The 21,690-nt window shown below is 43.9% G+C and overlaps 1 protein-coding gene across 7 annotated transcripts in view; it reads left to right on the top strand.

Moving 5' to 3' along the window:
• Nucleotides 1-19,479: 19,479 nt before the first annotated feature.
• Nucleotides 19,480-21,690, top strand: part of psip1 (PC4 and SRSF1 interacting protein 1) — a 43,472-nt gene continuing 41,261 nt past the window's right edge. For 2 of the 7 annotated variants that reach the window (XM_008103163.3, XM_062971899.1), the window contains exons 1-2: nt 19,481-19,566; nt 19,979-20,117. In XM_008103163.3, the coding sequence (XP_008101370.2) occupies nt 20,046-20,117 (72 nt within the window). In that variant the 5' untranslated portion in view covers nt 19,481-19,566; nt 19,979-20,045. Of the gene's footprint in view, nt 19,668-19,691; nt 19,801-19,978; nt 20,118-21,690 lie in introns of those variants that run through there. The other 5 variants (XM_062971898.1, XM_062971900.1, XM_062971897.1 and 2 more) reach the window with 4 other exon arrangements.

Below are 21,690 nucleotides of genomic sequence, written 5' to 3' on the forward strand. Positions count from 1 at the left end.
TTTGATTGCATTAGAGTCTCGCTTATCCAACCTTCGGTTATCCAACGTTCTGTATTATCCAACACAGTCTGCCTTTTAGTGGTCAGTGTTTTTGTAGTCAGTGTTTTCAATACGTTACGTTGTTTTGGTACTAATTTCGTAAATACAATAATTACTAGATAACGTCACCATATATTGAACTGCTTTTTCTGTCGATTTGTTGTAAAACATGATGTTTTGGTGCTTAATTTGTAAAATCATAATGTAATTTGACCTTTAATAGGCTTTTCCTTAATCCCTCCTTATTGTCCAACATTTTAGCTTATCAAACATTCTGCCGGCCCGTTTGTGTTGGATAAAGCAAGGTTGTATGTATATAGCTGCAGTGGGCTATGGGCTCAATAGTTTGTTTTGTACCAGAGTTCACTGGCTTCCCCTGGTGGCGCAGCATGTTAAAGCACTGAGCTGCTGAACTTGCAGACTGAAAGTTCAAATTTGGGGAGCGGAGTGAGCGCTTGCTGTTAGCCCCAGCTTCTGCCAACCTAGCAATTCAAAAACAGGCAAATGTAAGTAGATCAATAGGTACCGCTCCGGCAGGAAGGTAACGGCGCCCCATGCAGTCATGCTGGCCGCATGACCTTGGGGGTGTCTACCGACAACACCGGCTCTTCGGCTTAGAAATGGAGATGAGCACCAACCCCCAGAGTCGGACACGACTGGACTTAACGTCAGGGGAAATCTTTACCTTTTCCTCACTGGCTTATATCCCATTATTGTGTGTACATTTTAAAAGGTTTCTTGTTGGTACCTTCAATAAAATCCTAACCCTATCTCAGGGTTTGCTTAGCAAGAGTTACTCAAAAGCTGAAGCCCCTTCTATGCTGCCATATATGAATAGAAAGATGGAGTACCATGGGGAGCCCTCTTAGTCCTGTCATAGCAAATTTCTACATGGAACACTTTGAGAAACAATCCATAGAAACCGCACCAAACGGCCCACTATATGGTTCTGATGTCTGAATGACACTTTCACCATTTTGAGCCATGGAGAAGAACTAAAATGGAAAAAGAAAAGGAAAACTAAAATTTCTAGATGTCCTAGTCATCCGCCAAATAAATCAACAATTGGACCACACAGTTTACAGAAAACCTACACACCTTGATAGATACCTAGATAAAAACTCCAACCATCACACAGGTAAAAAAAAAAAAAAAAGCACAATAAAACCCCTGGCAGACTGTGCAAAATGAATCTGCAAACCCCCTCCTCCAAGGTGAACTGAACCACCTAAACTGGGCTCTACAGGCTAACGGATACTCCACCACAGACATCAGAAGAGTACAATCAGGACAGTAAATAAAGAACATCACTCAGAAAACAGAGGAATTCCAGACATGAATCAAACAGGGATGGCTAAAACCTCACAACAAAGGATTCCCCCAGGCAGTAAACAGCCAGACCTTGAAACTTGAAGGCTACTCAATTCTAATCAAAAGGGCCAATTGAAACATTCACACCTGCCTCTAACAGACAAGAGCTTTTTCTCCCACCCTGGACATTCCACAGATATATTCCCCACTTACATAGTTTTCAACAGACCTCAAAACCTCTGAGGATGCCTGCCATAGATGCAGGCGAAAGGTCAGGAGAGAATGCTTATAGATTATGGCCATACAGCCCAGAAAACACAGTAACCCAGTGATTCCAGCCATGAAAGCCTTCGACAACACAAGGTAAAGCTTTTTGGTTATGCATGTAGCTGCAGGGGGTTATTGGCTCATTACTTTGTTTTGTACCAGAGTTCAATGGCTTATATCTCATTCTTTTGTGTGCATTTTAAAACATTTCTTGCTTGTACCTTCAATGCAATCCTATCCCTTTCCCAGGGTTTTCTTAGCAAGAGTTACTCAAAGGAGGTTGGCATAAACTGGGCTCTACGGGCCAATGGAGACTCCACCACAGACATCAGAAGAGCTGTAAGGTCAAGAACTTGCCATGAGAGTAAAGACAAAGATCCACCCAGATGAAAAGGGTTCTTACCATACATCAAGGGAACCACTAACCACATAGGCAAGCTGATGAAGAAACACAGCCTACAAACTATCTACAGATGCACTAAAAAAATCCAACAAATGCTACGTTCAGCGAAGGACAAGAGGGATCCTCTCACCTCTACAGGAGTCTACCGTATACCATGCAGCTGTGGACAAGTCTACATAGGGACCACCAAACGCAGCATTGCCCAGACACAAATCAAGGAACATGAAAGGCACTGCAGACTAACTCAGCCAGAGAAGTCAGCCATAGCAGAGCATGTGATGAACCAACCTGGACACAGCATATTATTTGAAAACACAGAGATGTTGAGCCACTCTAACAACCACCATGTTAGACTACACAGAGAAGCTATCAAAATCCACAAACATGGACAATTTCAACAGAAAGGAGGAAACTATGAAAATGAACAAAATCTGGCTACCAGTATTAAAAAAACTCTAAAATAAAGGACAGTAAATAAAGAACAACATTCAGAAGATGGGAAATCCAGACATGAAACAATCAGGGCCAGCTAACACCTACCAGCAAAGGATTCCTCCAGGTTCGAATCAGCCAGGCTTTGAAGCTGTAAGGCCATCCAATGCCAATCAAGCTGGCCAATTGCAACATTCACACTTGCCTCAAACAGACAAGAGTTCTTTCCCCCTCCCTGTACCTTCCACGGATATATAAACCGCCCTTGACTAGTTTCCAGCAGACCTCACAACCTCTGAGGATGCCTGCCATAGATGTGGGTGAATAGTCAGGAGATAATGCTTCAGGAACATAGCCATACAGCCAGAAAAACTCACAGCAACCCAGGGGTTGGAATTGCCTTTCTCTTAGACTGAGGCCCCTTCTACACTGCCATATAAAATGCAGATTATCTGCTTTGAACTGGATTATCTGGCAGTATAAACATATAATCAAGTTCAAAGCAGATAAGGTGGAACATCTGCATTGATTATCTGGCTTATATGGCAGTGTAGAAGTGGCCTGAGAGAGCACGGCCACTCAAATCAGTTATTTTTTTAATATGAAAAAAGAAAAATACTTTTTAAAATACAAGGAGCAGTGAACAAATCCTTTCTCATCTCCATAATAGTAACTGTAACAACTGGTTTTAAAAGTAACATTCCAGTCTTACATATTTAATGTTTATTCGGTTCTATTTTGGAGGCCGTGAAGTTGCATCAGATGGAAGAAATATTCCAGATTCAGCTTAGAAAAAAGACATGAGATCTTGTAACTTGTAACTATTTCTTGTATAATCACCATTGCTGATATATAACCCAGAATATGTTATTTTAAAACATATTTAAATCCTAGGATTGTCATTTGAAGCCATATTTACAGTTTTCTGCTACCAGTGTGGGAAACATTTATAAATGAATTATATGGTTTGTCTCCCCCACTTTTGGGAAAGTGGCAGTGAGGCGGGGGGGGGTTAAGGAACCCCAGGAAATACCATATATGGGCAGAGATGGCGACAGCTAGCGACCCGGGTGCATAAACTCACAGAAACATGTGACTTCTGGGAAATCATGTGTTTCTGAAGAAATGAAAGCTAAAGAAAAACAAACAGAGCATGCGTACGCAGGCGCTCTGAAAGATTTGTGAGCACGGCACAAAAAGGGTGCAGCCGGCCTGCTAGTCAGCACCGATTGGGCAGCGTCACAACTCTAAGCCAATGAATTTGCTTGTGGGCGGGCATAACCCGAACCCTGTAGTGTGTATAAATGTTCACTCAGCATGCCACTGGGCGGTTCCCCTGGAGAAGCACTTACTTTGTGCTAGGGGGACCCCTAGTGGCCATTAGCGAAATAAAACTGCTTTCTGGGAAATTCCTTCAGTTGTCCGTCTTCAAATTCCTCCACTGCGCCAACAAGAACCGTAGCACGAAGGTTCCGCTACATTTTCTGGTGACCCCGACGTGATTTTTTCCTATAAGACGGGCCAGGAGATTTGGAGACGGATCCCGTTGGCGGGACGGCCTCAACTCAGCGGTGGGGGCCTGAGGCAACTACCGTGAGACGAGAAGGGGCCCCTGAATACTACACGACCGGCTGCGGTGCTTGCCTCTGAATGCCAACGCCGACTGACGGTGAGAGCTGCAACATCAGCGAGGTTCCACAGAAACCGGCTAGGAGGAAAAGGATCCAGGGGAAAAAGCCCAGGGGCGAAGGTTGGTCCGACGTCTACAGAAATCTGGCAAGTATAGGGGTTTGCATGAGATATTAAGGGAACGCCAGCGCTGGGAGGGACAAAAAAAAGTTCCCAGGGAGGTAGAAAGGGGTTCTGTCTTGTGTTTCCTGACGCATGCCGTGAGTGGCCGGGTGCCCAGGCCAGGACAGTCCCCTCTATTAGGCAGGATGGGAGGGAAAAATTCAAAGAGCTCCACTCCCTTACAATGCATCTTAGATAATTTTGGCTCTTTTGCTAGCAGAGCCGTAGCAGGGAATCCAAGGGACCTAAGAGATTATAGGCTGAGAAATTTGTGTCAGGGAGAATGGCCAGATTTTGGTTTAGGTTGGCAAGTAGAAGGAACGTGGGATCTGAAACTGATCCGAACAGTGGAAGAATATTGTGCTGTGAATCATCCGAACCAGTGGGTCTATATTGCTACGTGGGAACGGGTAGTTAGAGAAGATCCAGGTTGGGTTCGACAGTGCAGGAATGGCAAATGTATGGTGGTGAAGAAGGAGGGGAAAAAGAAGGAAGTTTTCCAATCCAATGAGGAGGACTACCCAGATTTACAGTTGAGTGTACAGGCTAGACAACAGGAATTATTGCCGCCACCCTTGCCACCGCCCCCCCCCACCCCAGGGAACAGCCCCCGGTGCACCTACACTAGGAACGAGACCCCCACCCTACTCTTCGGAGTCAACCGAAGCGGCCAAGAAACACTATCCTAGCCTAGAAAAATATCAGGAGGAAACAAAGGAAAAGAAGAAGTCACAACGGATGCCCAGTGATGCTTCTCCGGCACAAACTCGGAGACATGGAGCTCCGGTGTGGTCTGGTGATTCACCGACCGGACCGGCCCTCCAGATGCCCTTGAGAACGGTGCCTGTGATAAACAACAGGAATGAGATAGTTCAAGCATACCAGGTAGTGCCTTTTAGTAGTAGTGACATTTTGAATTGGAAAAATAATACTCCACCTTATAGTGAAGAACCCCAAGCTATGGCTAGGCTATTGGAAGGGATTATGGCAACCCATAATCCCACCTGGCAAGATTGCAGACAATTGTTGAATATGTTGTTCACATCAGAGGAGAGAAGAGCAGTGTTGAATAATGGGGTAGCCATAGCCCAGGTTGGTGCCCCACAAGATGGTGATGCAGCCGAGTGGGGAGCACAGAGGTTTCCTGTGGAAATAGATCCCCAATGGGACACCGCAGAAGAAGGACATTTGCAGAGACTGAAAGGATTCCAGCGTATATTGGTAGAAGCGGTAAAGAGGGGCCCGCCGCGACCCGTCAACATTGTAAAAATTCAGGGAGTGGTACAGGAAAAATCTGAGTCACCAACAGCCTTTTTGGAAAGGCTGGAGGCAGCATATAGAAAGTATAGCCCGTATAATTTGGAGGATGAAAACGGTAGGAGGGCGATTCAACAGTCTTTTATCAGTCAAGCGGCTCCTGACATCCGGAGAAAGATTCAAAAGCAACCAGGATTTCTAGGAAAGACTATGAATGAATTGTTGGCACTCGCAGATCAAGTTTATATGGCGAGGGACCAGGTAGAAGAAGAGAAGAAGGACAGGAAGAAGAAGCAGGAATACCAAGCATTAGTTACCATGATGGAACAAAGTGCAAGTGGACAGAGAGGAAGAGGAGGATATGCCAGAGGGGGACAAGGAGGAAGAAGGGGCCCCCCTCGGAGGTTAGGTCGAGACCAATGTGCTAAATGTAAGAAGTTTGGACACTGGAAAGGTGAATGCCCAGAAGGAAGAGAAGGAAGTCAGGAAGGACCGAGAGAAAGAGGAAGGCCTGAGAGAGGAAGAAACCCAGGAAGGGGAAGAGGGCGTGGGAACTACGTACCTTTTCCTGCAAGAGAGGTGATAGCTGCAGCAGCTGTGATGGAAGAAGAATGGGAAGATATGGATGGAGGAGAGGAATGAGGAAGCCAGGCTCTTGTTTTGTTGGACCCCGGGGAGCCGATGGTCACACTTGAAATCGGGGACCAACAATTGGACTTTTTAGTGGACACAGGTGCCGAAAAATCAGTAGTAAATACAAAAATTAGTCCACCAACTCGGGAAACTACGAAAGTAATAGGGGTGTCTGGGAAGACCCAGAAGTGCCCCTTCCTTAAGGAACGCACCTGCAATCTGGCCGGACATCAGGTCAAGCATAAGATGTTATATCTCCCAGACTGCCCAGTCCCTTTATTGGGAAGGGACATTTTATCAAAATTACAAGCACAACTCCAGTTCATGAAGAATGGACAAGTGGAGCTATCATTTCCCATGGAAGAGGAATGGAGACTGTTTCAAGTTAGGATTTTTACTGAAGAAATACAATGGCCATGGCATGAGACTCCTTTAGTGTGGGCAGAAGATAATCCTCCAGGATTAGCTAAATATGTTCCACCGGTGGTGGTGGAAGTGAAAAGAGGAATGGGGCCCATATGCAAGCCACAGTATCCCGTCAGTCGAGAGGCAGTGCAGGGGATCAGAAAGCATCTAGAGCGACTTCTGCAGCATGGGATATTGGTACCATGCAGTTCCCCATGGAACACGCCCCTGCTCCCAGTCAAGAAACCAGGAGGACAAGGAGAATATCGCCCAGTCCAAGATTTGCGGGCTGTAAATCAAGTCACCGTTCCCCTAACCCCGGTAGTGCCAAATCCATACATCATGATGAGTCTAGTACCAGCATTTGCCAAATGGTTTACTGTATTGGATTTAAAGGATGCATTCTTTTGCATTCGATTGGCCCCTGTATCCCAACCGATCTTTGCTTTCCAGTGGGAATCTCAGCAGTCAGGGCAAAGGACCCAGTATGTTTGGACACGCCTTCCTCAGGGGTTCCGGGACAGCCCGACCATTTTTGGTCAAGCCCTGGCCAAAGACTTACAGGATTTTGTAATACCTAAGGAAGAGGGAATTTGGCTTCAATATGCAGATGACCTGCTTATCGCTTGCCGGACACTAGGGGGCTGTAAAGAGCATACTTTGAGATTTCTCAAGACATTGGAAGAAAAGGGTTACAAAGTGTCAAAGAAAAAGGCCCAGTTGTGCTGTCCCACGGTGAAATATTTGGGGTTCCATCTGACCGAAGGAAAGAAGATGTTAGGAGCTGAAAGAAAGGAAGTTGTTTGTGCCATCCCCACTCCCAGTACCCGGCGACAGGTGCGGGAATTTTTGGGATCAGCAGGATATTGTAGACAGTGGATCCCCAACTACGCCGTGTTGGCTAAGCCACTGTACCAGGCTACGAGAGGTGGAAGAGAAGATCCATTTGAGTGGACAGAAGAATGTCAACAGGCATTTAAGGCATTAAAAGAAGCATTGATGTCATCTCCAGCATTAGGACTGCCCGATTTGGAAAAACCATTCACTCTGTTCGCTGCAGAGCGGGAAGGAACAGCGGTTGGAGTATTGACCCAACCACTAGGTTCATGGCAAAGGCCGATTGCCTACTTGTCAAAGCAATTGGACACAGTGGCTCGTGGATTGCCACCTTGCCTGAGGGCTGTGGCAGCATCAGTAGATTTAATCAAAGAAGCGAATAAATTGACCCTAGGACAGCCACTGACAGTTAAGGTGCCCCATAGCGTTAAGGCACTGTTAGACATTAAGGGACCGCGCTGGCTCACAAGTGAGAGGTTAATGAAATATGAGGGATTGTTGTGTGACAACCCACTGGTGACCCTGGAGACTTGCTCCACTCTGAATCCGGCCACCTTGCTCCCGACTCCAGGAGACACCACGATCCATCAGTGTGCCCAGGTGATGGATGAGGTATTCTCCAGTCGACCGGATTTGAAGGATGTGCCACTAACTAAGGTGGACGACACTCTGTTCACAGATGGAAGCTCCTTTATGGAAAATAATCAAAGACACTCAGGTTATGCGGTTGTTCGGTGGGGGGGAGAGACGCTGGAAGCAGAGTCACTGCCCCCGGGGACGTCTGCCCAGAAGGCCGAATTGATTGCCCTGACCCGAGCGTTGGAATTGTCAAGCGGAAAGCGGGTTAACGTCTACACAGACTCAAAATATGCCTTCACCACCCTCCACGCACATGGAGCACTGTACAAGGAGCGCGGGCTCCTCACGTCTGGAGGAAAGTGCGTGAAACATGCTGGAGAGATTGTGGATCTCCTGGAGGCGGTTTGGAAGCCAAGGCAGGTGGCTGTGATGCATTGTAAAGGGCACCAACGTGGAGACGATCCCGTAGTGCAAGGAAATAGGCAGGCTGATCTGGCAGCCAAAGAGGCAGCTAGGCTGCCCTATATTGAACATCAGGTAATGGCCCTACAGGTAGAATTAACTGAACATAACATTACATATACACCAGAGGAAGAAGAATGGGCCTTAAAGGAGAAGGGTCAGTGGTCAGGAAAACTCATAGTGATGCCAGACGCCCGTGTCTACGTCCCTAAGGACTTGGCATGGCACTTAGTCCAACACATGCACCAAAACACACATTTAGGAAAAATGGCATTGGCAAATCTGCTAGGACGACAGTTGTATATCGATGGATTACATAGCCTAACGGCAGCAGCAGCCCGAAGATGCTGGACATGTATCAAAAATAACCCCAGAGAAGGACCCCTCAAGCCACCAGGAGTCCAACATGTGGGTGGGGTACCCTTTGAAGCTTTAGTCACTGATTTTACAGAAATGCCCCCATACAAAGGATACAAATATTTACTGGTGTTCGTGGACACATACACAGGATGGGTGGAAGCTTACCCTACAAGAACTGAGAAGGCTGTAGAGGTGTCAAGAGCTCTAATGAAAGATGTTATTCCCAGATTTGGCATACCCTTAGAAATTGGATCAGATAATGGCCCCGCATATATTCAACAGGCTGTGCAAGGATTATGTAGAATTTTGGGCATAAAATGGAAGTTACATTGTGCATATAGACCCCAATCTTCTGGAAAAGTGGAAAGAATGAATAGGACATTAAAGGCTCAGCTTGGGAAACTTTGCCAAGAGACAGGATTGCCGTGGACGGTGGTTTTGCCCATGGCATTATTAGGAATCAGATGTACACCACACAAACGGACAGGACTCTCCCCTTTTGAAAGACTCTATGGACGACCCCCTTTGAACTTGAAGGGAGCTTTAGAGACAGGAGCTGAGCAGCACCTCATAGGAGAGAAACAGACATTGGCCCAGGTTCAGGCTTTGGGCAGACAAATGCAGCAGTTAGAAAAATACATTTCTGAATTGAACCCACCATTCCCTACCACACCTCTACATTGTTTTTCACCAGGTGACGAGGTTCTGGTCAAGGATTGGAAGATTGAGCCATTGGGACCCAAGTGGCGAGGACCCTATGTTGTGCTCCTGTCTACCCCCACTGCAGTGAAGGTGAAGGAGATTAAGCCGTGGATACATTACACCCGTGTAAAACTAGCACCTGAGGAGTGGCGGACGGAGCGAGTTCCTGGTGAGGACCTGAGACTCAGGATCATCCGGCAACTCCCTAAGGGGTCAACAAGGCCATGAAGCTGATCCCTTCGGGTGCAACGGAGCGTCGGTGGTCAAGTATGTCGCAGCATGGCCCAACAAAGGCGCTCTCCGGGAGATGGTGGCTAGACATTTTGAGAGGAAAAAGTGGGAGACAAGCTATGAGGAGGGGAGGAAAGCGCACTGTGCTTGGTATATTATTTGTGCTGAGTTTTATTCTCTCTTTTGGAAAAAGAGCACATGGGAATTGGATAAAAGAACATGCCAATTATATGTTTGAGCAGCACGGGAAAGAGGTAGCATTAATATATGAACACCCCCTCACCGTAGGAGATTTTTCATTTCTTCCCGATTTAATTGATGAACCACAGATTGTGTTGGAGGGATTGTCCAAGGCTCAGGAGGGTCCACCTACCGTGTTTTCTAGCATACCGCAAAGGATAAATAAAACTCGGTTTCGACGGTTTAGATACCATACCTCCACCAGGGGTTTGTGCTTCTGTTGTGGAGGATCGGGAATATGGAATTCTGAGTGGAAACACTGGGGAACTAGGCAGGCGTTCTTTTCCCGATTAGGCAATTATTCCCATTGTCGAGACCGGTTCTATCTACATGGACGATTTAATACATCTTATGTCTCACGATTAAATCTAACCGCAACCGAGTGGGCTAGCATGTATCCAGATTATCCCACATTTAGTGTGAATGATTCTATTGAGGGCCTAAAATCTTATATGAACATACTGCAACAATTAACCCAACTGAGCCTAGGTAAAAGCCTCTGTCCGTTATGGCAAATTAGGGATCCAAATCTATGGTTTTTCTTTGATAAATGGGCCACAAATTATCACCCCGGCAACTACCAGTGTGTCGGTGTGGGTTATTTGACATTCCCAGTTCAGGTCTTACACAAAGGGCATCAGCGCCTGAAACGGGACATTGTGCAAACAGGCCCTCTAGGACCAGAATGCTCGGATGAGGTCATTATCAACAAGGCCCTGTCAGGTTCAGAAGCCTCCCGTGTAGGAGGAGGCCTGATCACAGGCTTGTTGACACTGGGTGCTTACCCAGGGATTGTAGCTCAAGCAAACCGTAGAAGTGTTCTAGGCCTGACTTGCCGCCTTGAAAAGTCCATAAATGCCACTGGTAAAATTTTCCGGGAAATCCAGTCTGAAGTAGAAGAAATCAGCCAGATGGCCCTACAGCATAAGTTGGCCCTTGACTACCTACTGGCGGCCGGGGGGGGTTATGCGCCATGGTTAGAGGACGTTGTGTAGTGAAATTTCATAACTTGAATAATACTATTGAAGATGACATCGAGTCATTACAAAAGTTAATTTACAATAATGTCCAGGAGATAGAAGGTTGGTCTCCCTTCTCCTGGGTGACTAGCTGGTTACCCTCAATAGAATGGTTGAAGAACATATTGTTGGTAGGGATTTTAGGATTGTTCATTGTTCTCATAGTTATGTGTTGCACTCCAATAATGATGCAAATGTGTACTAGGTGTGTCACACAATCTTTACCTGAAAAAAAGATAGCCATACTCCAAGCCAAGCGGGATTGGATGGAACCATAATGCTTTGCTTCAGCTTTTGTACATGCGCTTCGCAAAAAGAAAATGGGGGAGTGAGGCGGGGGGGGTTAAGGAACCCCAGGAAATACCATATATGGGCAGAGATGGCGACAGCTAGCGACCCGGGTGCATAAACTCACAGAAACATGTGACTTCTGGGAAATCATGTGTTTCTGAAGAAATGAAAGCTAAAGAAAAACAAACAGAGCATGCGTACGCAGGCGCTCTGAAAGATTTGTGAGCACGGCACAAAAAGGGTGCAGCCGGCCTGCTAGTCAGCACCGATTGGGCAGCGTCACAACTCTAAGCCAATGAATTTGCTTGTGGGCGGGCATAACCCGAACCCTGTAGTGTGTATAAATGTTCACTCAGCATGCCACTGGGCGGTTCCCCTGGAGAAGCACTTACTTTGTGCTAGGGGGACCCCTAGTGGCCATTAGCGAAATAAAACTGCTTTCTGGGAAATTCCTTCAGTTGTCCGTCTTCAAATTCCTCCACTGCGCCAACAAGAACCGTAGCACGAAGGTTCCGCTACAGCAGCAACACTATAACAGCCCTGATTTTTCTCAAGACTATTTCGTTCCAATTGGTGAGCTTTGCCTCTGAGCAAGAACATCAGCAGAACTATACAAAGTGATAATCCTTATACCTGTTCTACATTTGAATGTGTTTGGGACAAAAACAATGTGCTTTAATATTCGAGGCTAAGTGCAAGGCCTCCAGCTACAGTGGCAGCAGAAGAAGAAATTGAAAAATTCTGTATTGAAGCTCATGAGGAAATTGACTACATACCAAAACATGACCTATTGTTAATCATAGACTATTGGAATGCAATACTAGAAATCGGCAAGATTAAAAATGGTATGAAAATTTGGCCTAAAATCAAAGAAATTAAGCAGGAGAATAAATAGTTACATTTTGGGAGACCAACAGTTTCTTCATCACAAACTCATTCTTCAAGCAGTGAAAGAGATGACTGTATATATAGACATCTGATGGCCAATATAAAAAGTAAAACAAACTACATAATCAGAAGCAGAAGATGTAAAAGTTCCATTCTATCTGCAGGAAAATCAGGCGCAGATTGTGGCACAGACCAATTACACTATGTAACAAAATTTGAAAACAAAAATCTGTTCCTCATTTGAAAGTGTTATTTCCTGTTTAATTGTGTTTTACTTACTTTGAAAGTAGTTGTTATACTCCAGAAACTTTGTTTTTGTGGCTACCACAAACTATGTTGAATTGGTTGAGACTCTATGAGATATTCATTAAAAAGCTATAGCAAAATATGCTGCAGGATGTCCCGCAAAAACAAAGTTTCTGCAGTTTGATAACTTTTTCCATGTTTCTATGATAGAACCAATTAGAAAATAACATTTATAGCCCAGGAACAAAAATTGTGTTCCATAGTGTTACCAAAGAAAGTCAAGAAAGAAAGTGCAAAGGCAGGTTTACAATTCAATGGTTAAGAAACAAAATTCATGACCACAGATAATTTACAATGCTATGGAATTGTAGGATTTATGATCTGATGGCACTAAAGCTACATCCTGCATGATCCCATATATAGCATTTAGCCATGGCAATTAGAGTGGTGTCAAACTGCATTCATTCTACGTTACAGATGTTGTGTGATGATGATAGTGGAATTGAAGAAACTAATCATAGCAGTCCCCATAGTCACACTTTCATATGCAAGGAAATGTATTTGCTATCTTCCAAATACTCTTGCAATGTAAAATATTGATATATTGTAACATTAAAATACTGCACCATAACTTAGGAGCCCCTGGTGGCGCCATGGATTAAACCCTTGTGCCGGCAGGACTGCTGATCTAAAGGCTGGGTTCTTGACTGGAAGGTTGCCAGTTCGAATCCGGTGAGAGCGCAGATGAGCTCTCTCTGTCAGCTCCAGCTCCCCATGTGGGGACATGAGAAGCCTCCCACAAGGATGGTAAAACTTCAAAATATCCGTGCGTCTCTTGGGCAACGTCCTTGCAGATGGCCAATTCTCTCACACCAGAAGTGACTTGCAGTTTCTCAAGTCGCTCCTGACACGAAAACAATTATCACTTGTGGAATATGTGAATATCTGACATTGTCAACTGAAGACCCATGGCACCCATTACCTTCTTTTGCTAGTTCTGGTTCTTTTGCTAGAGCCAGTTCTAGTTCTAGTGCTAGTTCTCACCAGTAATCACTTTTGTTCATGTGCAGCTTTGTATATGCCACCATAAACCCATGTTTTTCATTGCCAGAAGTTTTCAGAAAAGCAGAGAATGTAATAATCTAGCATCAGAACACATCAAAATACCCTTAAAGTCTCCTGCGGAAATACGAAGCAGCTCCCACATGCATTTACAACACAACACTCCAGACTTTCAACTAACTCGGAAGTGGCTTGATTGATTTATTACATTAATAACTCAACATTCCTTCTAGGGGCATAGATCAGCAACAACCATTCACCCAAGAGCAACATGCAGGGATTTGAACCTAATGTGAGCTGATGTGTATATCTGCCTTCTAAAATGAAGATCCCGCTAATCCAGCATTTTGCTTCAATTGGATGTCCTTAGCAGCTAAAGTCAGGACAAGGAACCAACAGGCCTTTTGAGTGCCTGCTTTATTAGGATACAGACATTCCACCATGTTTGCAGTCTTCATTTTCGTGGATTTGATTATTCACAGATTTTATTTTAAAATCTTCTTTCTAGGAATCACTAGGTTTTTCAGTGGGATTCTATGCTCAACTTCCTCCAGTCATGTTGGGAGATTTCCAGGGAGAACCCCTACCTATGAATCTTTAGGTCCTTCAATGTGATTCTGTGCTCAGCATCCATGTTCATAGGGTTTTATTGGCAGGTATGTTCAGATAGTTTTTTTATATCTCTCCCCCCCCCTTTCACGGCTTTTCTTTGAGGCTGAGAGAGTGTGACTTGCTCAAAGTCACTCAAGTGTCCACACTCGAGCAGGGAACCTTGGAGTAATCCTACAACTTCTACAGTGCCCCAAAATACTCCAAGTTTCTTTTTATATCTCTGCTTTCTTCTCTATTCCCCACAAATACTTTCTCCCAGATCTTCCTCCAGTTTGAGAAGAGAAGATGCAGTTCTTAAAAGCAGTCAAATGTGCTTTCTACTATCTGCACACACTGTCCATACCATAAAGGATTTTAATTCGAATTAGTGCTGACTGATTCTATGTTCAGCTGGCTATGGGAACAAGCTTAAAGGGACTACCCTTTGGAATCATCACTTTTGGGGACACGCTCAATGGGAGCACCTTCTCAAAGCTAATGATATTAGCTTAATGAGGTATCTGTTACGGGTTTGTGAAAAAACAAACTGTGTGCAGTCCTGTCCAGACTTATCCAGCCCTTTTGTGCATCCACAATGAGTAAATACAGGCCAAGAAAATGGGAAAAATCAAAGTTTACTCTTAAGTAGCAGAATCAAGGAGAAAATTAAACAAGCAGCTTCAAAAACACAAAACCTCCAGCTTCAAAATAACTCAGTTCATCTGGAGCAACAAACTCACATAAAGTTATTTGCATTAAATTCACGCATCTTCTTTGGAGATTTCTTCTTCAATGGTGCAAGGAGATAAGCATAGTAGGCTCTCAGCCAGGAAATTACTCCAAGTAAGTTCTGAAGCAAGCGATTCAGTAAGTCCCAAAAAGCATTACAAACATTCCCCAAGTTATACCCCATTCAGGGAGTGGTTCAAGCTTGTTATCCTTGATTGTTCTAATCACTCAACTATGAATTGTGATTGACCAGGTGTTTTTCCCTTAACATACACACACACAAGTGGTGATCCCACAGAAACTTAAGTCAAATACATGCATATGCAGCAAGAGTATCCACCCAATGCATCACTTATGGAGATACACAATTAATGGAGTACACTCTTGGAACGTCACTTATGGGATAAATAAGACCACTCTCAAGGCATCACTTATAGGCAGGGTGTCAGCTTGCCCTAAGGTAAGTAGGCCCCCTTAAAGACGATTGTATTTACATTTAGTATCTACTGTATACTGCCAATAATATGTACTATAAGGTTAAGGTAAAGGTTTTCCCCTGACATTAAGTCCAGTCATGTCTGACTCTGGGGGGTGGTGCTCATCTCCATTTCTAAGCCGAAGAGCCGGCGTTGTCCGTAGACACCTCCAAGGTCATGTGGCCGGCATGACTGCATGGAGCGCTGTTACCTTCCCGCCAGAGCGGTACCTATTGATCTACTCATATTGGCATGTTTTCGAACTGCTAGGTTGGCAGAAGCTGGAGCTAACAGCGGCCGCTCCCAGCGTTTGAACCTGGGACCTTTCGGTCTGCAAGTTCAGCAGCTTAATGCTTTAACACACTTCACCACTGGGGCCCCAATATGTACTATATATAATAATATTATATTTTATTTATAAACCGCTCTATCTCCCTGAGGGGAGTCAGAGCGGATTACAGAATACATATATGGCAAACGTTAAATGCCATTATACAATTAACAACAAAGACAGACAATACATAGACTAAGGCATCTGGAGGCTGTGCTCAACTCGGCCATGGGGAGGCGCTGTTTTTCCTCCATTCCATGTCAAGGAGTCTGTTGTCTACGGAAGCCAGACTGAATCTGTCAGCATGTTTTCTGGGGCACCTTTTACCTCTCTGCCAAAGTGATACCTATTTATCTACTCACATTGCTGTTTTCGAACTGCTAGGTAAACAGAAGCTAGGGCTGATGACAGGAGCTCCCCCTTGAACTGCCAACCTTTCAGTCGACAAGATTTTATGTAGCTGGTGCTGCTAGCCACAACCCCTATATGTGCACTGTAATTACCAAAAGGATACATTTATTTTGCAATAATTTGAATTGTTCCCATTTCCATTTAGAGTCGTGCTGGAAGACCTAGAAATTCCTATAGAGGGGTTCCTTCAGGTTAAAAAAATAGCAATGTATTTATTTATGGTATTTATTTATTTATGGTTTATAGTTTTTAATGTTCGCAGTAGTTGTCTTCCTCTAACCTCTGTAAATGTGGATTATGTCTTCATACATGGAAATTCAACCTTTTAGACGTCAGGCATTTTTCTTATCTCGCAAACATTAATATTTTTTGCACATGGATGTTTAGCTTTCATGGGTAATATCCATGGAAAGCCTTACAGTCTGTTAATTCACTTAAAAGAGAAAAAAGACAGGTGCCTGCTGCTGCAAAGGCTAATGTAAAATTTGAATCCTCAGCTGCATAGTCACGATCTGTACAAAAGATCAGTAATCTTAGTCACCAAAGTTAGGTAGTTCAAACCACGGTACATGATTAAAAGGAGGCCAAAGCTATGTATAAGGCATTTCCAGGGAGTGCTGCTTTTCATCCAAGAGCATGTGCTAAAACATCTCCTGAAAGCCCATCTTCTATAAAACGACTGAAGGAAGCCTGTTGCTCTCGGAATGCTTTCATGCACATGTTAGGGCAATTAACAATCCTCCTCTGTTGTGTTACAAAAGCTTGAAAGAACAAGACAATACAAGACAAGGGCTCCATCTACACTGCCATATAATGCAATTTCAAACTGCATTAAAAGGAAGTGTAGGTGGGGCCTGATATTTTCCAATTCTACATATTTTTCCATCTCAAAGGATCCTCAGCTCTATTATTTTTGGAATATATATATATATACCGGTATATATATATATTTATGCAAATAATTATAGTTTTACATAACATAAATCCAGTACTACTACATTTAGCACAACAGTTGTAGGATTATTTTCTTTCTTTTTTACACTGATAGATGTGCTAGATTTTAATTAACTATATTTTCTCTGACATATAGAGGAAGGTAGAGTCTTCATGGCAAGCCTGTGTGGTATCCTAAGATGAGATATAATCCATTAAGTTTCAGAACTGAACCCCATTATCTGTAACCCTAGTTAGATATCTTAGCCATGACATCAAAGTGTGGTAACTGATATTTAAAAATACCCCTTTCCCAAAATTTTCTTCATTCATGGAAACAACTAACTGCTAGTTCTAGAGATCAACTGATCTAGAAACCATTGAATTGGTTGAAAATGGGTAAAAGAAAATACGCATGTTTTAAAGGATAGCAGCTTAATTTAGATAGGATCTGAACACCAATATGTCTGTGATGCTGCTAGGACTTATTTACATTAAGTCATTTAACAATAAAACAATAAAGAATAATTAGAAGTCTTTTTTCAGTTACTCAATTGAGGAACTGAAAAAAGCGATATTATTTTAAAATTTCCCAGGTAGGTAGGTAATTAACGGTTCTCAGACTTAAAAAAAAAAGTTTTCATCCTGGTTCTGTAGTCTTCTGGTAAATTTGTCCATTTTGGAGAGCTCAATGAGTTTCGTCATCCATTTTTCCCCTGGGACCTGATTTTTATTAATGTATTCACTAAAGTGTGTCAGTACCTGTATTTTCTGAAGCTCTACAGCTTCAGAAAAATGAAATCCAGTCTTTTTCTGTTATGAAAAGCAGCTAGAATTATTTAGCACAGGTTAAAACAACTAGATAGCATTCCCCTATCAATACTGCATTCCTAAATATTGAAAGCAATGTACTAACCTATGGATGCAAGAGCTGGACCATAAGGAAGGCTGAGCAAAGGCAAATAGACGCTTTTGAACTTTGGTGCTGGAGGAAAATCCTGAGAGGGCCTTGGACTGTAAGAAGATCCAACCAGTCCATACTCCAGGAAATAATGTCCGGCTGCTCACTGGAGGGAAGGATATTAGAGGCAAAGCTGAAGTACTTCAGCCACATAATGAGAAGACAGGAAAGTTTGGAGAAGAGAATGATGCTGGGGGAAATGGAAGGGAAAAGGAAGAGGAGTTGACCAAGGACAAGATGGATGGATGATATCCTTGAAGTGACTGGCTTGACCTTGAAGGAGATAGGGGTGGCCACAGCCGACAGGGGGCTCTGGCGTGGGCTAGTCCATGAGGTCACAAAGAGTCAGAAGCGACTGAACAAATAAACAACAACAAAAAATATTGTTAGCTAGAAGTCGAGTGTTCAGGGTGGGAGAAAGAACTCTTGTCTGCCTGAGGCAAGTGTGAACGTTTCAGTTGGCCACCTTGATTAGCCCTGAATGGCATTTGATAGCCTTTCAGTTCCTACCGGCTGTTAGGAATTGTGGGAGTTGTAGTACAAAACACCTGGAAGGCCAAAGTTTGCCCATGCCTGACCTACACTGTGAAATGAATGTAGTTTGATCCCACTATCTGTCATGGCTTAATGCTATGGAGTCCTGGGTGCTGTAGTTTAACAAAGTCTTTAACCACTGAGCTGCTGAACATGCTGACCAAAAGATTGGCGGTTCAAATCCAGGGAGTGGGGTGAGCTCCCGCTATTAGCCCCAGCTTCTGCCAACCTAGCTGTTCGAAAATATGCAAATCTGAGTAGATCAATAGGTACTGCTCCTGGCCACATGACCTAGGTGTGTATGGACAATGCCAGCGCTTCGGCTTAGAAATGGAGATGAGCACCAACCCCCAGAGTCGGACACAACTAGACTTAATGTCAGGCGAAAACCTTTACCTTAGCCTTCTCTGGCAAAGGGTGCTGGTGCTTCACCAAATTACAACTCCCAGGATACTATAGCATTGAGCCATGTCAAGCTGTATTATATTCATTCTGCTGTGTAGATGTACCCTTTTGCTTCATGTACAATGTTATTGAAAGCATGGAGTATAAAATTGACCTTCAGGCTGTGTGCATAAGAGGGTGCGCATGAAACATAAATGTATGTGGCTGTGTGGATTAATATAAATGTGAAACATGAATGTCATGTTTAGACTTTGTCTCCATCTCCAAAGAATCATGGAGGTGGGTGGGAAAGCGCACCAGGCGCGAAATATGCTGAAGAGTGTGACTTTGGAAGGCTTGAAAAACCACAAAAAATCACAGCAGTCCCCCTTCACCCCTCACGCCCCTTTCCTCCTTTGCCTCGCGGGCCTACAAAAGCCCATAACAAGAGCAGGAGGAGGAGGAAGCGGAGCGAACCACTGCTCTTTAAAAAAAAAGGGGGATGTTATTAAAAACTCATTTCGTGAGGCCATTGCTAGAAATAAAGCAACTAGAAGCCGGACTCGATTCGACTGATTTCATCCCTCAATGCGTGTTTTGTGTGAAAAAGAAACGCGAAATATCAATGTCCTTGGCTTGTGTATTTTTCCCCCACTAATATTCCCCCTCCCTTTGTGGGAATCACTTGGTGCGGCCCGACGGACAGAGGAGCGCGAACCAGGGAGCGAGCGCTGGCAGTCAGTAACGGGCGCGAGCCGGGGGTGTGTACGCCTGTGTTTGTCTCTGGAGGGAGAGCCTGTGCGTGTGTGCGCATGCGTGTGGCCGAGCCTGCAGCTCGGAAGACGGGAGGAGGTGTTGGAAGGTGGCGTGCGGGCAGGGGCGGAGGGGGGAGGCAGCGGCGAAGCAACTAACGGGCGGTCGTGGGAGTGGGTGAGGGGGGGATGCTTGGGGGGTCTTCTGCGCATGCGCGAGGCAAGAGAGTGAGCTGCGTCGGGGTAAGAGAGAGTGAGGTGAAGAGGGATGGGAGGGCGCTTCTTCCCGCCAAAACGAGGGGAAGAGAAGGAGAGAGTCGGCCGGCTGCGGAAGAAGGGGGCTCAGTATATATTATATATTTATAATCTCTAGCGATAGCCATTGCCTGCTTTTGTTTATCCCTGCTTTCCCTTTTTTCAGGACCTGCTCGTCAGAACGGCCTTTCACGTGAAAGCCTGACCCGTGTGTTTCACACAGCAGCAGCAACATGAGCCAGGAATTCAAACCTGGGGACCTGATATTCGCCAAGATGAAGGGCTATCCCCATTGGCCAGCCAGGGTAAGACACCATCCACATTTTGGGTTGAGAAACAACTTCAGCTGTTTGCCGTCTTTGGGTTTGCTGGAATCTCTGCATCCTCTGGTATCGTTGTGTACCATTCTCATAGAAACACACATTTTCTGAGAAAGCATTATCTTGAAATGGCATCCTTTTATACCATTACCATACAAACAAACAAACACATTTTCTGAGAAAGGGTCCTCTTGAAATGGCATTGTTGCATATAATTCCCATACAAACACACACGAACACATTTTCTGAGAAAGCGTCCTCTTGAAATGGCATCCTTTTATACCATTCCCATACAAACAAACACATTTTCTGAGAAAGGGTCCTCTTGAAATGGCATTGTTGCATATAATTCCCATACAAACACATTTTCTGAGAAAGCGTCCTCTTGAAATGGCATCCTTTTATACCATACCCATACAAACAAACATATTTTCTGAGAAAGCATCCTCTTGAAATGGCATCATTATATACCATTCCCATACAAACACACACGAACACACATTTTCTGAGGAAGCATCCTATTGAAATGGCTTCTGCCCATGCTTTGCTGTTGTTTTTGTTATGGATCTGCTTTAACAGCAAAAAAAGGGGTGTGTGTGTTTGTGGCGTGGGAAGTGACTTCCAAGTCACATTGCAGATGCCCACATACTGGCGTCCTGCGTTCATGTTTTGATGGGGTTTGGCACCGTTAACTACAAACAGCACTTTCCTCCCAGTGGAGGTGCTTGAATATATATATAGATATATTTTTTCCAAAACCATCTTAACAGATTAGAAAGATGGGCCAAAACTAACAAAATGAAGTTAATAAATAATGTTTAGTCCCTCGAAGGGACTCAGGGTGGTTTCCAACATGTAAAGCAACACATTCAATTGCCAGAAAGAAAACCGTAGAAACAATATATCAAAATAAACATATTCAACAATATAATAAACCTAAAAAAACTTAAACAACCAAAGTATCATCCTAAAATACCAAAAACCTGTTAAAACACACTCAAAGTAAAAAATAAATATTTAAAAACCTATTTCTCCTGCATTCATGTTTTGATGGGGTTTGGCACCATTATGTACAAACAGCATATTCCTCCCAGAGGAGGTGCTTGAGAATATATATATATATATATATATATATATTCAAACCAATCTTAATAGATTGGAAAGATGGGCCAAAACGAACAAAATGAAGTTAATAGTAATAATAATAATAAACTTTATTTGTATACCACCCTATCTCCCCAAAGAGACTCAGTGTGGTTTCCAACATGTAAGGCAAAACATTCAATTGCCAGAAAGAAAACCAAACAAAAAATACATCAAAATAGACACATTCAACAATATAATGAACCTAAAATGCTTAAAAAATTAAACAATCAAATTATCATTCTAAAATACCAAAAACCTTTTGAAACATACTTGAAATAAAAATAAACATTTAAAAACCCATTTCATTGTAGCTCCATCAGTAGAACAACAAACCAACAGCCAGGATTACAAAATGAACGTGGCCACCTGTAAAAGGGCTGGGCCAGGAATAGTGCATCAACGTATCATAGCA

This window comes from Anolis carolinensis, chromosome 2 (assembly GCF_035594765.1).
Source record: "Anolis carolinensis isolate JA03-04 chromosome 2, rAnoCar3.1.pri, whole genome shotgun sequence".
Lineage (NCBI taxonomy): Eukaryota > Metazoa > Chordata > Lepidosauria > Squamata > Dactyloidae > Anolis > Anolis carolinensis.